This window comes from Mercenaria mercenaria, chromosome 17 (genome assembly GCF_021730395.1).
Source record: "Mercenaria mercenaria strain notata chromosome 17, MADL_Memer_1, whole genome shotgun sequence".
NCBI classification, from domain to species: Eukaryota; Metazoa; Mollusca; class Bivalvia; order Venerida; family Veneridae; genus Mercenaria; species Mercenaria mercenaria.
The window spans coordinates 44,800,639-44,814,217 of NC_069377.1; the positions used below are offsets into that span (position 1 = coordinate 44,800,639).

The window sequence follows — 13,579 nt, forward strand, 5'->3', positions numbered from 1 at the left end:
TATTGAATTGAAACTTCACATGCGTCTTTGGGATTATAAAACTAGGTGATAGCATCAAGTCCCATAACTCTGACGTGCATTTTGGCCAAATTATGCCCCCTGTTGGACTTAGAAAATCCTGGTTAAAGTTTTGCATGCAAGTTACTATCTCAAAAACTAATGCAAATAGTGAATTGAAACTTCACACATTTGTTTGGGTTTATAAAACTTGACCATAGCATCAAGTCCCATACCTCTTACATGTATTTTGCAAGATTATGTCTCCTTTTTAACTTTAAACTTCTGTATAAAGTTTTGTATGCAAGTTACTATCTCCAAAACTAATGCAGGTACTGGATTGAATATATATAGATATTTTAAAATTTAGGGTATTACTAATATTCCTACTTCTGGGACAACAATTTGAATAGTCAAGCTGCTAAATATTCATAAAATTAAATAGGTTTTTGGAAAAGGAGCCATTTTTTTCAGTTTACAAAGATTAATCAAACAGTTTCTATAAACAAAGTGGAGACCATTACAACACAACTGAAAGGTATTGTTTTAGTGTCCCTTGATGTCCATTTATATCAGTGTCCGCCCTCGTAGCTCAATACTGAGAGTGCAGATCTATGGATGGCGCGGTCTTGTGTTCGATCCTGGGTGAGGTGTATGTTCTCTGTGACAATTGATAAAAGACGTTATGTCTGAAAGAATTTTTCCTCATCTTTGGTTCATTTTGGGAAGTTGCAGAGAACTTATCAGTACTGATACAGTATCCCGGAAAAGTGGTTTAGGTTAACTGCCAACTGTTACAACTGAAATACTGTTGAAAAATTGCTCTGAACCCAAAATAAACAAATAAACAAACCATTTATATCAATTGTTGGTTTAAGACACCGAAACAGTTAGTTCTATAAAACAGATTATCTTTGATAAGGGAAACTGAAACTTATTTTAACAATTTCCACTGCTTCAATATTGAAAGCAAAATTAATTGACAACATACAAGTAGAACATTTTTTTTCTGTAATAAAATCTAATTTTTCTGTGGAAAGAAGCTTTAAGGTAGTTCTATATGTTTGATATATCATTATGCCGCATAATATATCTTTTCAGAATAACAGGCGATAGTGCCTGGACCTGGTATACAGAAATTAATCATGCCATTAATACATTTCAACCCACATATCAATAATACATTTCGAATTTATATGGAATTATTTTCAGTAGATTTAAATTTGACAGGTGAAAATCAATTGGGATGATTGATAAAAATAAACAGGTCAGGGTATGCTTTGAATTTGTCATTTGAATATGCATTATTAATAACTAAAAACATTTATGATATCCAGTCAGGTACAACTTTAATTAGCAAAGTGTTGCCTTTTATATAGGTAATTGACAGTTTTCATAAATAATTCAGTGTACAAATTTGTGTGCAATGGAGTGTTTAAACCAGTCAGTTGTTTAATGACATTAGACTAATGACTTAAAAAATCATTCAGAAATGCCTTTCTAACTTAAATAGACAGAGCATAAACACAGTAGAATGTGTGTACAGAACAAAATCTGAGTGCTGTTTAGAAATTGAAAAATAGCCAATAAAAAGAAAATGTTCCATTATTTATGCCTGAATCTGGTTTTAGTCAAATTACGTGGTTTGACAAGTTTGCAGAACTGCCCTTACTTTTAAATGGTAGATCAAGGTTTTACAGGGGTTTTAATAACATTTACATCAACATTTGGTTCAGCTTCCAGAATCCAATATAAACATCACTAAATTTACAACAAAGTAATATTCATGTTTTATATGGCTCATTTGGTTCAGCTTGGCTACTTGTAGGGGCCGCCAGAGTTAGAAAATAGAAAACCATTTAATTGACCTCATCTCATGATCAGCTTATTTGATCTTCATCCAAGTTGGTTGTAGCATCTTTGTATAGACTCAGTTCATCAAATGGTTCTTTGTGACCCCTTTTAGAGGCTGCCAGCATGAAATTAGAAATAGCCATTAAATGACTCAGTTAATGGCCTGATGATTTTTCAACAAACTTGATCTGTAACATCCTTTGGGTGATCTTTCTCAGATTTGTTCAGATGTTTTGGTTGAATAGCTTTTAGGGTTGCCAGAGCTTAATTTAGAATAGCCTTTGAACATTTTTATATGCTCAAAGGAACGTATTATGTTATACCCCGCAGTGTCTGTTCGTATATCCGTCCATCCGTTAGTAATTTCATGTCCGCTCTGTAAATCTTGAACCCCTTTAAGGATTTCAAAGAAACTTGACAAAAATGTTCACCACATCAAGATGACTTGCAGAGTGCATGTTCTTGATGGCTCGCTTCAAGTCAAGGTCACTCTCAAGGGTCAAAGGTCTTATGAGTGTGTTGTGTGTCCGCTCTGTAACTCTTGACCCCCTTGAAGGATTTCAAAGAAACTTGACACAACTGTTCACAACATTTAGACGACATGCAGAGGGCATGTTCTGGATGGCTCTTTTCAAGGTCAAGGTCATACTTAGGGATAAATAGTCATATGAGTGTGTTTCGCATCTGCTCTGTAACTCTTGAACTGCTTGAAGGATTGTAAAGAAACATGGAGTTTGATTACTATATCTTGTTTCAGTTCAGACCATGGCAGTCAACGATAGAGGAGTATATGAGAAAGGAATGAGGGCATTTGTTAGTTTTGTGCAATCTTACGCTAAACATGAGTGTTACATGATATTTCAAATGAAAAAAATGGACTTTGGAAGATTAGCAAATGGATTTGGGCTAATAAAGGCACCAAAAATGCCAGAATTGAAAGGCGAAAAAATGGACAATTTTTACCCAGTGCCAATAGACACTAATGATATAGTTTACAGGTAATTTAGTTTAATTTTTTCATATCCTGTAATCAGTGCAAATAAAAGATCCTCTTCTTATCTGTTTGTTGAAAATATTTGACAGAGTAGTTTATGTCAGTGTTAAAACTGTGATTCCGTTACTTGTAATGGGCACTTTCATTTCTTGCGTAAGGTTTTTACACAATCTTGTCATGCCGTCCCACATGAATATTGTCTTATATTAATGTAGATAGTTGTTACCAGCGGTTTGGGCTCAAGTCCCTATCTTCAAACTAAAGGTGCTAACACTGGGATTAGAGTCCTGTATGTGGGTGCTTTGAATTATACAAAAGCATCACAATGTTTTACATGCTTCTGTACAATATATTAGATGAGTTAATCTGAATATTTTAAAAATTTATATGTCAGTGTGTACCACCAGTTTGTCACATTCACAGGACCATCATTTTATCGCTTCTTAAGAGAAGACATTTTTGCCTGAAATGTGTGAATGAGTCACTTAAGGAAGCAAGGAAGCTTATCTTCTGTGGGTTCAAAAACCTAGCTTCACATGTAGAATTCTGTCATTTGAATAAGCCATCCAGTGGGTTTAGAGTAGGTTGGTGGTTCTATTAAGCTATCCGGCTGTGTCTGAAATAATACCCTTAGAGGCAGCTGGGGTTCCCGCCACCATCAAAAGCTAGAAGTTGCCATATGTCCCATAATTGTGGTGGTGTGATGTTAAACCCTACAAAAACAAAATTTCTCGGGTTCTATTTGTTTCAGTGACAAGGGGTTAGAAAAACAGAGACAAATAAAATTGCAAACAGAGACTGAAAATAAAAGAAAAAGGTTAACTCGACCTCCAAAATCTGAGGCTTGGTCTCAGAAAAAGGACCAAAGAGAAAGAAAAATGAAAAGAAAAGAGATCAAAGAAAAGAAAAAGGAAAAAAGAAAAGTTGAATTGACAGAAGAAGACATAGATTCTTTAGAGGATGATTTTAGGATGGTGAAAAAGTTAAAGAATAACAAGGTATGTAATTAACCCTTACTAGTGTTATTTCTAGAGCGACGCAGCGGGGCGCCCCGTCCTGCCCTTTTTAACTGCCGCCACATTGCCCTTAAAATGCGCCTTCCTGCCTTTGATCTTCTGCTAAGTCCCGCCCTTTATCCTGTAGACTTGCCTCGCCATTTTTTTGATCAGCAAATTAAGTTATGGCGCGTACACACAGTCGATGAGAATCATTGAAGTGTTAAAATTAATAAAGAGTACTGATCCTTTGTATTGTCAAAATGGCGCCAGTTAATGAATTGTCCGTAAGCGGCCAGCTGATTACCAAGCACGTGAAAAGTGCCCTGTACGATTTCTTCATGCAAGCCTTAAGTTAGACCATTGTTTAATATAAGAACAATTGTATAGCAATGCAGTCTGATCCTTCCGTAATTTCAACTGGAAAATGCACAAATTTGATGAATTTTAAAAGCAAAAAGTTTAGAATGTCTGTTCACGTGTCTAATTACACCCGATGTCGTAGCAATTTTTCATAAATTCCTTCAAAAAAGCTGACAATCAGCGTATTTTTTCATGATAAATAACATCAAAATTTAAGAAACTATCACTGGTTTACCCTAATGCATCAAGTAAACCAAGTAAAAACACTTTAGACAACATTCCGAAAGTGTACCAGTATCCGGATAGTTCATTTTGGATATATTTTTCAGTTTTGTAGCACTTTTTTGCCAATGAAATATTGACAAAAGACCTAAATAATATAAAACGAATTTTGATTTTAGTTTACAATGTGACCTGAAACAGACCTTTTCATTATGTTGTATCATGTTGCATGGTTTCAAGCTATTAAATTTATATACATATAAAGGCCTCCACTTGAAGTTGACATCCTCGGTAACATTTTTAAGAAAAAAATGCTTGAATCTTATGACCAGAAGTACAAAGTAATGTAAAACCCATTTGTTAACTCTGTTACTGGTTTTTGGAAGATAATATATTAATATAATAATTATAAATGTTATGAATACATAACTATAATATAAACATCTGGTAACCCAACTATGGTAACTTTCCTGTTAAAAACAGCATCGTGCTCTTTTTTTTTTGGCAGCCCCCTTCCCCTTTTTGACAGCACACTGCCCTTTTTGAGCTCTAGAAATAACACTACTTACCCTGTTAAATTTCTATGATAAACTCTTCCAACTTTCAATTTGGACAGTACCATTAACTGTTAAAAGGGGTGCATACCAAAAAAGGTACTGGCTGAATGGCAAACAGTGCAGATCATGATCAGACTGCATGGATGTGCAGGCTGATCATGATCTACACTGGCCACAGATGCAAAATCAGTCATGTCCAGCATGATAAGGGTTAAGATTAAAGGCATCTTATTCAAATGACATGAGAGTATCAGTTCTGTGAACAATTTTCTCAACTGTTATATTTGTCCTTGTAAATTGATTTTCCCAGTTTAAGTTTTAAACTTTTACATCAGCTTTAAAACATATGTTAAGTCCTTACTGTTTTCATGAGTTTGACTATTTATACATCATATTGTTTGTCACCCAGGGCAATCAGTGGATAAATGAGCCGTGCCATGAGAAAACCAACATAGTGGGTTTGCGACCAGCATGGATCCAGACCAGCCTGCGCATCCGCGCAGTCTGGTCAGGCTCCATGCTGTTCGCTTTTAAAGCCTATTGGAATTGGAGAAACTGTTAGCAAACAGCATGGATCCTGACCAGACTGCGCGGATGCGCAGGCTGGTCTGGATCCATGCTGGTCGCAAACCCACTATGTTGGTTTTCTCATGGCACGACTCAAATGCTCCTTTTTGTCAGATCAGTAACACACTTTTTGGTATGACAACATATTTTACTCAGCTCAATTGGATTAACCCTTATCATGCTGGGCACAATTGAGTTTCAGAACTTAAAAAACATATCGTCGGAAATACAGAAATAATATTAATTGTAATATGAAATATCATGCTCATAGAACATTCCAGTTTTGACATCACATAGACACATTATTTGCGGTCCATACAGACACTGAGAAAGAGTGCTATGAAATTTAATCTGTTTAATTTGATCTGTTTTATGTAAAAGACGCTTCAGAATCAAAATGATATAACAGAACCATGTTACACTTAATTCTCATGCTCTGATTCAATTAATAGGTGTGGAAAATAACTCACTAAAATGTTTATGCACTCTTGAGTTAGTGGGGACATGTCACCTCCTGTACTTTTAACACTTTTTAAGGCAAGGTTACGTGTTGACATCATGTTATCATGTTGACCTACAGTATTCGGTGCCATGCCTGTGACATGAAATATTGTTTATCTACCTATTTCATCTACATATATACATAAGAGAGAGAATGATCAGAATCACAATTAAACAAGAGCTGTCCGTAAGACTGCCAGTACTCGACTATTCGAATTGTTGTCCCAGAAGCAGGAATATTACCCTAAATGTTAAAATATCTATTGAGTTTCAATCCAGTATCTGCATTAGTTTTGGAGATAGTAACTTGCATGCAAAACTTAAACCAAGATTTTCTCAGTCCAAAAAGGGACATAATTTGGCCATAATGCATGTCAGAGTTATGGGACTTGATGCTATCACCTAGTTTTATAACATTGAAGACACATGTTTCAGTTCAATATCTGCATTAGTTTTGGATACAATAACTAGCATTCAAAAGTTTAACCATAAAGGGGACATAATTTGGCCAAAAACTAAGTCAAGAGTTATGACCTAGAAAAAGAAAAAAGTTTCAAAGCTTTATGCCTGTAGGTAATAGCTATATGTACTTCCACGTAAAACTTTAACCAGGAAGTCCAAAAGGGGGCATACTTTTGGCCAAACTGCATGTCAGAGTTATGGGACTTGATGCTATCACCTAGATTATAACCACGAAGACAAATGTGAAGTTTCAGTTCAATATCTGCATTAGTTTTGGAGACCAAAAGGGGGCATATTTCTGTGTCCCACCACTGTGGTGGGAGACATTGATTTACTCCTGTCTGTGTGTGTCAGTCTGTTACAAATCTTGTCTGCACTCTAAGTGGAACATCTCTCATCTGATCTTCACCAGACTTGAACAAAATGTGTTTGCCTATAAGTCCTTGGCCAAGTTCAATAACTAGCCGAATCAGCCCATACACTTTGGAATTAATGGCCCTTGAATTACCAAAAATCGCTAAAAATCACTGCCATTAATCGCACTTTAAGTCATTGGTGCATGGTTGATGCCAGTATCTGCACTCAAGTCATTGATGCATGGTTCAGATGATTAGGCAGTTATGGAAGACATGTGCTTTTTGCAAAAGCAGCTGTAGTTTGGCCAAAAATTATGGGACTTGACCCAATGAGGTTGGTAATTGACCCAGAAAATGAAAAAATAAGTTTCAAAGCTATATGCCTTAAGATAGTAGCTATATGTACTTGCATGCAAAACTTTAACCAGGGTTTTCTAAGTCCAAAAGGGCCAAGGGGGCATAATTTGGCCAAAATGCTTTTCAGAGTTATCAGACTTGATGGTATCACCCAATTTTATAATTTGAAGACACTTGTGAAGTTTCAATTCAATATCTGCATTAGTTTTGGAGATAATAACTTGCATGTAAAACTTTAACCAGGATGTTTTAAGTCCAAAAGAGGCATAATTTAGCCAAAATACATGTCAGAATTATGAGACTTGACCTAATGAGGTTGGTAACTGACCTAGAAAAAGAAAATAAAAGTTCCAAAGCTATATGCCTTTAAATGATAGCCATATTTACTTGCATTCAAAACTTTAACCAAGGTGTGACGCCGATGCCAGGGTAAGTAGAATAGCTAGACCATTCTTTGAATGACCATGTTTTATAATCTAAAAATCCAAATTCATTATATGCATCATATAATAATTCAACCGGACTAATGACTTTGAGAAAATATTCCACACGCACATAGCTTCTTATTGTTTCAATATATTAAGGTCCTTTGTACCCTCCCTCACAGTGTCAGAAATGGTATTGCTATCTGCATCACTCTAAGATTAAAGTTTTTTGGCATGGTTATTAGTCCCCTACTGGTTGACCAGTTTCGGGGCCTATAGGAATGCGCTTTTCCATCTGTCCGTCATTCTGTTATTCCATGCGTCCTTCTGTCCATCTGCAAATTTGTGTCCAGTCCATGAAAGGATTTTAATATTACATGGCATAAATGTTTCCCATGATGAGACGACATGTCATTTGTGCAAAATCGGACCCCTAGCTTAAAGGTCAAGGTCACAATTGGAGGTCAAAGGTCAACAGGGCTTTTTGCCTGTCCGGTCCATAACTCTGCCATCCATGAAGGGATTTTAATATAACTTGGCACAGATGTACCTCATAATAAGACGATGTGTCATGTTCAACTTTCAGATTCCTAGCTCAAAGGTCAAGGTCACACTTGGCAGTCAAATGTTAACATGGCATGAACAGGATCTGTTTCGTGTCTGGTCCATAACTTTGTCATTTAGTGAGGGATTTTATTGCACTTGGCACAAATGTTCCCCATGATGAGATGATGTGTCATGCGGAAATCCCGGACCCCTGGCTCGAAGGTCAAGGTCACAGTTGGAGGTCAAAGGTCAACAGGGCTTTTTTCCTGTCCAGTCCATAACTCTGCCATCCATGAAGCTATTTTAATATTACTTGACACAAATGTTCCCCATGATGAGACGACATATCATGCGCAAAACCCGGACCCCTAGCTCACAGGTCAAGGTCACAATTGGAGGTCGAAGATCAATAAGGTTTTTTTCCTGTCTGGTCCAGATCTCTGTCATCCATCAAGGGATTTTAATATTACTTGGCATAAATGTTCCCCGTGATGAGACGACTTATTATGCACAACACCCAGAAACCTAGCTTAAAGGTCAATGTCACACTTGGAGATCAAAGGTCAGTGGGACTTATTTCCTGTCTGGTGTATAACTTTGTCATGCGAAACAGGATTTTAATATTACTTGGCACAAATGTTCCCCATGATGTGTCGACATGTCATGCACAAAACCCAGACCCCTACCTTTAATGTCAAGGTCACAATTGGAGGTCAAAGGTCAACAGGGTTTTTTCCTGTCTGGTCCATAACTCTGCCATCCATGAAGGTATTTTAATATTACTTAGCACAAATGTTCCCAATGATGAGACGACGTGTAATGTGCAAAACCTGGACCACTAGCTCAAAGGTCAAGGTCACAATTGGAGGTCAAATGTCAGTAGGATTTTTTGCCTGTTCAGTCTAGAACTCTCATCCATCAAGGGATTTTAAAATTACATGGCATAAATGTTCCCCATGATGAGACGACATGTTATGATGCGCAACACCCAGTACTTTAGCTTAAAGGTCAAGGTCACATTTGGAGATCAAACATCAATGGACTTTTTGCCTGTCTGGCATATAACTTTGTCATGCAAAACATGATTTTAATATTATGGCACAAATATTCCCCTGGATGAGACAGTGTGTCAAGCGCAAAACACATGACCTTAGCTGCAAGGTCAAGGTCACACTTTGAAGGCCAAAAGGGCTTTTTTCCTGCCCAGTCTGTAACTCAACAGTCATTTGGGGTTTTAATATTACTTGGCACAAATGTTCCCCACCATGAGATGGAGTGTCTTGCGCGAGAACCTGGTCCCTATGTCTAAGGTCAAGGTCACACTTAGAGGCCAAAGGTCAGATACAAGGATGACTTTGTCTGCAGCATTTCTTCTTTATGCATGGAGAGATTTTAATGTAACTTGGCATAAATGTTCACTACCATGAGACGGATTGTTGTGCGCAAGAACAAAGACCCTAGGTCTAAGGTCAAGGTCACACTTAGAGGTCAAATGTCAAATCCAGGAAGGACTTTGTCTGAAGCATTTCTTCTTCATGCATGGAGAGATCTTGATGTAACTTGACACAAATGTTTACCACCATGAGGCACCTTTGTTTTTAGAATTATATCCCTTTGTTTTTACTATAAATAGTTTATATTGTAACTTATTTATTACAGGCCGTAACCTAACTCTAACTGGTTATGAGTTTTGTGTGGACTTACATTATAGAGATTTTTTTTTTCTAATTTAATTTCCTTTGTTTTTACTATAAATAACTTGCATGATACATTTTGATAAGCCCGCCCGCTTAGCTCAGTAGGTAGAGCGTTGGTCTATGGATCGCCGGGTCGTGAGTTCGATCCTCAGGCGGGGCGTATGTTCTCCATGACTGAAATCATTAGTCCTCCACCTCTGACACGTGGGGAAGTTGGCAGTTACTTGTGGAGAACAGGTTTGTACTGGTACAGAATCCAGGAACACTGGTTAGGTTAACTGCCCGCCGTCACGTGACTGAAATACTGTTGAAAAAGGCATTAAACCCAAAACAAACAAACCTTTTTGTTAATATGGGCCCATTATATGCTGAGCATCTATGCATGCGATAGGACTCGTATGTTGTTGATTCAAAGACATTGTCTGACGGGAACTTCAACAAAAATACCAGTCAGGTATAGAGTCTCCAGCCTATAGGAGTTTAAACTAAGTATTATTAATTAAAGATTGTTAGTTTGAAACATTTAGTGATTAGCCTGATCCCTGAAATTATCTAGCTCATAATTGAAGTCATTTACAAATCATTGGTACACAAATCATTTAGGCAAGGTAACCTATTTGATTGTAACAATGTTTTTTTGGTTATCAGTTTAGATTGAGAAGCTCATGTCATTTTGTCGTTTTTAAATATCAACAATTATTAATAAAGTTACGAGCAATAACTACCGGTTCCACAGCGAAAAACAAGTGTAAGTTGCTTTTATTTTCTATTGTGTTTAATTGGCAGTTAGATATAATGATCAAACATTACAACATCTCAAAGTAATTTAAATAAATAAACACACTTCATTTAATCAGATGTCATCATTGCACATCAAATGTACATGTCAGGTGACCGCCGAATCAAGGTTTCCGTTAAGGCAGGTTAGACTGTACATTTAAACAACTTCTAACCTCTGGATTGATCTTCATCAAACAAAGTATGTGCAGGGGCTGTGCCCATCATACCCAAGGTCAAGGTCACAAAGTTGTTACACTTGAAATTATTTTCATGTTAAATTTTTTCAAAAGCTTCATTATAGACATATGTTGGTACTTTAAAAGATAATGACTTGAAATTAAAAATATTTCTTTATAATCATCATCTGCATGTGTGGTTACAATCCCCATAACTCTAATTATTGTATTTTTGACAGAATTATGCCCCTTTCATAGTTAAAGGTTTTGGCAATCTTTGCTTTCTGGATATAACTTTAGTACAATATAAGATAAAGACTTGAAACTTAAAAGGTATTTTTATCATCATCATCTGCATGTGTGGTAACAATTCCATTAACTCTGATTTATACTTTTGACCAAATTATGCCCCTTTCGTACTTAAATTTTTTGACAAATTTCGTTTTCCGGTCATAACTTTGGTACTATATAAGATTATGACTTGAAACTCAAAATAATTATATCTTTTCCATCATCATCTCCATGTGTGGTAACAAACCCAATAACTCTAATTTGTGTTCTTGACAGAATTATGCCCCTTGGTATATCTTCCTTTTAAACTAGAGATCTCTTATTGAGGCATATATTCATTTTACTGTCAAATCGCCGATTAGTGGAGTGCGCTGTCTTATGGACAGCTCTTGTTTTACTGTCCCAAGACTTAATTTCAAAACAAAAAAATTTATAGAAAAAATGTTCCAAGTTTTAGGAACATCGATTTTACCTCGAGTAATTAGAAAGGCAATAAAAACTCAAAAAGAAACAAACAAACAAGCTATTGTCACATAAATTCCCAGGATTCATATTAGTGCTTATGAAACTACCGGAGTCAACTTAATTTTTAGCTCACCTGTCACAAAGTGACAAGGTGAGCTTTTGTGATCGCGCAGCGTCCGTCGTCCATTGTCCGTGCGTGCGTGCATCCGTCCGTCCGTGCTTTTGCTTGTGACCACTCTAGAGGTCACATTTTTCATGGGGTCTTTATGAAAATTGGTCAGAATGTTCACCTTGATGATATCTAGGTCAAGTTCGAAACTTGGTCACGTGCGGTCAAAAACTAGGTCAGTAGGTCTAAAAATAGAAAAACCTTGTGACCTCTCTAGAACCCATATATTTCACAAGATCTTCATGAAAATTGGTCAGAATGTTCGCCTTGATGATATCTAGGTCAAGTTTGAAACTGGGTCACATGCCGTCAAAAACTAGGTCAGTAGGTCAAATAATAGAAACCTTGTGACCTCTCTGAAGGCTATATTTTTCAAGGGATCTGTATGAAAGTTTGTCTGAATGTTCACCTGGATGATATCTAGATCAAGTTCAAAACTGGGTCACGTGCGGTCAAAAACTAGGTCAGTAGGTCTAAAAATAGAAAAACCTTGTGACCTCTCTAGAGACCATACTTTTGAATGGATCTTCATAAAAATTGGTCAGAATGTTCATCTTGATGATATCTAGGTTAAGTTTGAAACTGGGTAACGTGTCTACAAAAAGTAGGTCAGTAGGTCAAATAATGAAAAAACCTTGTGACCTCTCTAGAGGTCATATTTTTCATAGGATCTATATGAAAGTTGGTCTGAATGTTTATCTTGATGGTACATAGGTCAAGTTTGAAACTGGGTCAACTGCGATCAAAAACTAGGTCAGTAGGTCTTAAAATAGAAAAACCTTGTGACCTCTCTAGCGGCCATACTTATGAATGGATCTTCATAAAAATTGGTCAGAATGTTCATCTTGATGATATCTAGGTTAAGTTTGAAAGTGGGTCACTTGTTTTCAAAAAGTAGGTCAGTAGGTCAAATAATGAAAAAACCTTGTGACCTCTCTAGAGGTCATATTTTTCATAGGATCTGTATGAAAGTTGGTATGAATGTTTATCTTTATGATATATAGGTCAAGTTTGAAACTGGGTCAACTGCGATCAAAAACTAGGTCAGTAGGTCTTAAAATAGAAAAACCTTGTGACCTCTCTAGAGGCCTTACCCTTGAATGGATCTTCATGAAAATTGGTCAGAATGTTCACCTTGATGATATCTAGGTCAAGTTCGAAACTGGGTCACGTGCTTTCAAAAACTAGGTCAGTAGGTCAAATAATTAAAAAACCTTGTGACCTCTCTAGAGGCCATACTTTTCATGGGATCTGTATGAAAGTTGGTCTGACTATTCATCTTTATGATATCTAGGTCAAGTTTGAAACTGGGTCAACTGCGGTCAAAAACTAGGTCAGTAGGTCTAAAATTAGAAAAAAAATTTTGACCTCTCTAGAGGCCATATTTTTCAATGGATCTTCATGAAAATTGGTCAGAATTTTTATCTTGATGATATCTAGGTCAAGTTCAAAACTGGGTCACATGAGCTCAAAAGCTAGGTCACTATGTCAGATAATAGAAAAAACGATGTCATACTCAAAACTGGGTCATGTGGGAACAGGTGAGCAATTCAGGACCAACATGGTCCTCTTGTTTTTAAATTGTGCCTAATATCACACCATCTGCAGAGAGATCAAAAGAATAGCGGAGCACATCAGCCATCCATTCATGTCAGAGATCTATCAAAGATCAAAGCGTAACATGGTGAAATAAAATGTATAAGACCATTGGCTTGTTTTTAGCTCACCTGTCACAAAGTGACAAGGTGAGCTTTTGTGATCGCGCAGTGTCCATCGTCCGTGCGTGCGTCTGTAAACTTTTGCTT

General features: G+C 36.7%; 1 protein-coding gene across 3 annotated transcripts in view; it reads left to right on the plus strand.

Moving 5' to 3' along the window:
* Positions 1 to 13,579, plus strand: part of LOC123536206 (ATP-dependent RNA helicase DDX55-like) — a 40,255-nt gene that overhangs the window by 17,165 nt on the left and 9,511 nt on the right. For all 3 annotated transcript variants that reach the window (XM_053528049.1, XM_053528050.1, XM_045319180.2), the window contains exons 6-7: positions 2,609 to 2,849; positions 3,597 to 3,843. In XM_053528049.1, the coding sequence (XP_053384024.1) occupies positions 2,609 to 2,849; positions 3,597 to 3,843 (488 nt within the window). The remainder of the gene's footprint in view (positions 1 to 2,608; positions 2,850 to 3,596; positions 3,844 to 13,579) is intronic.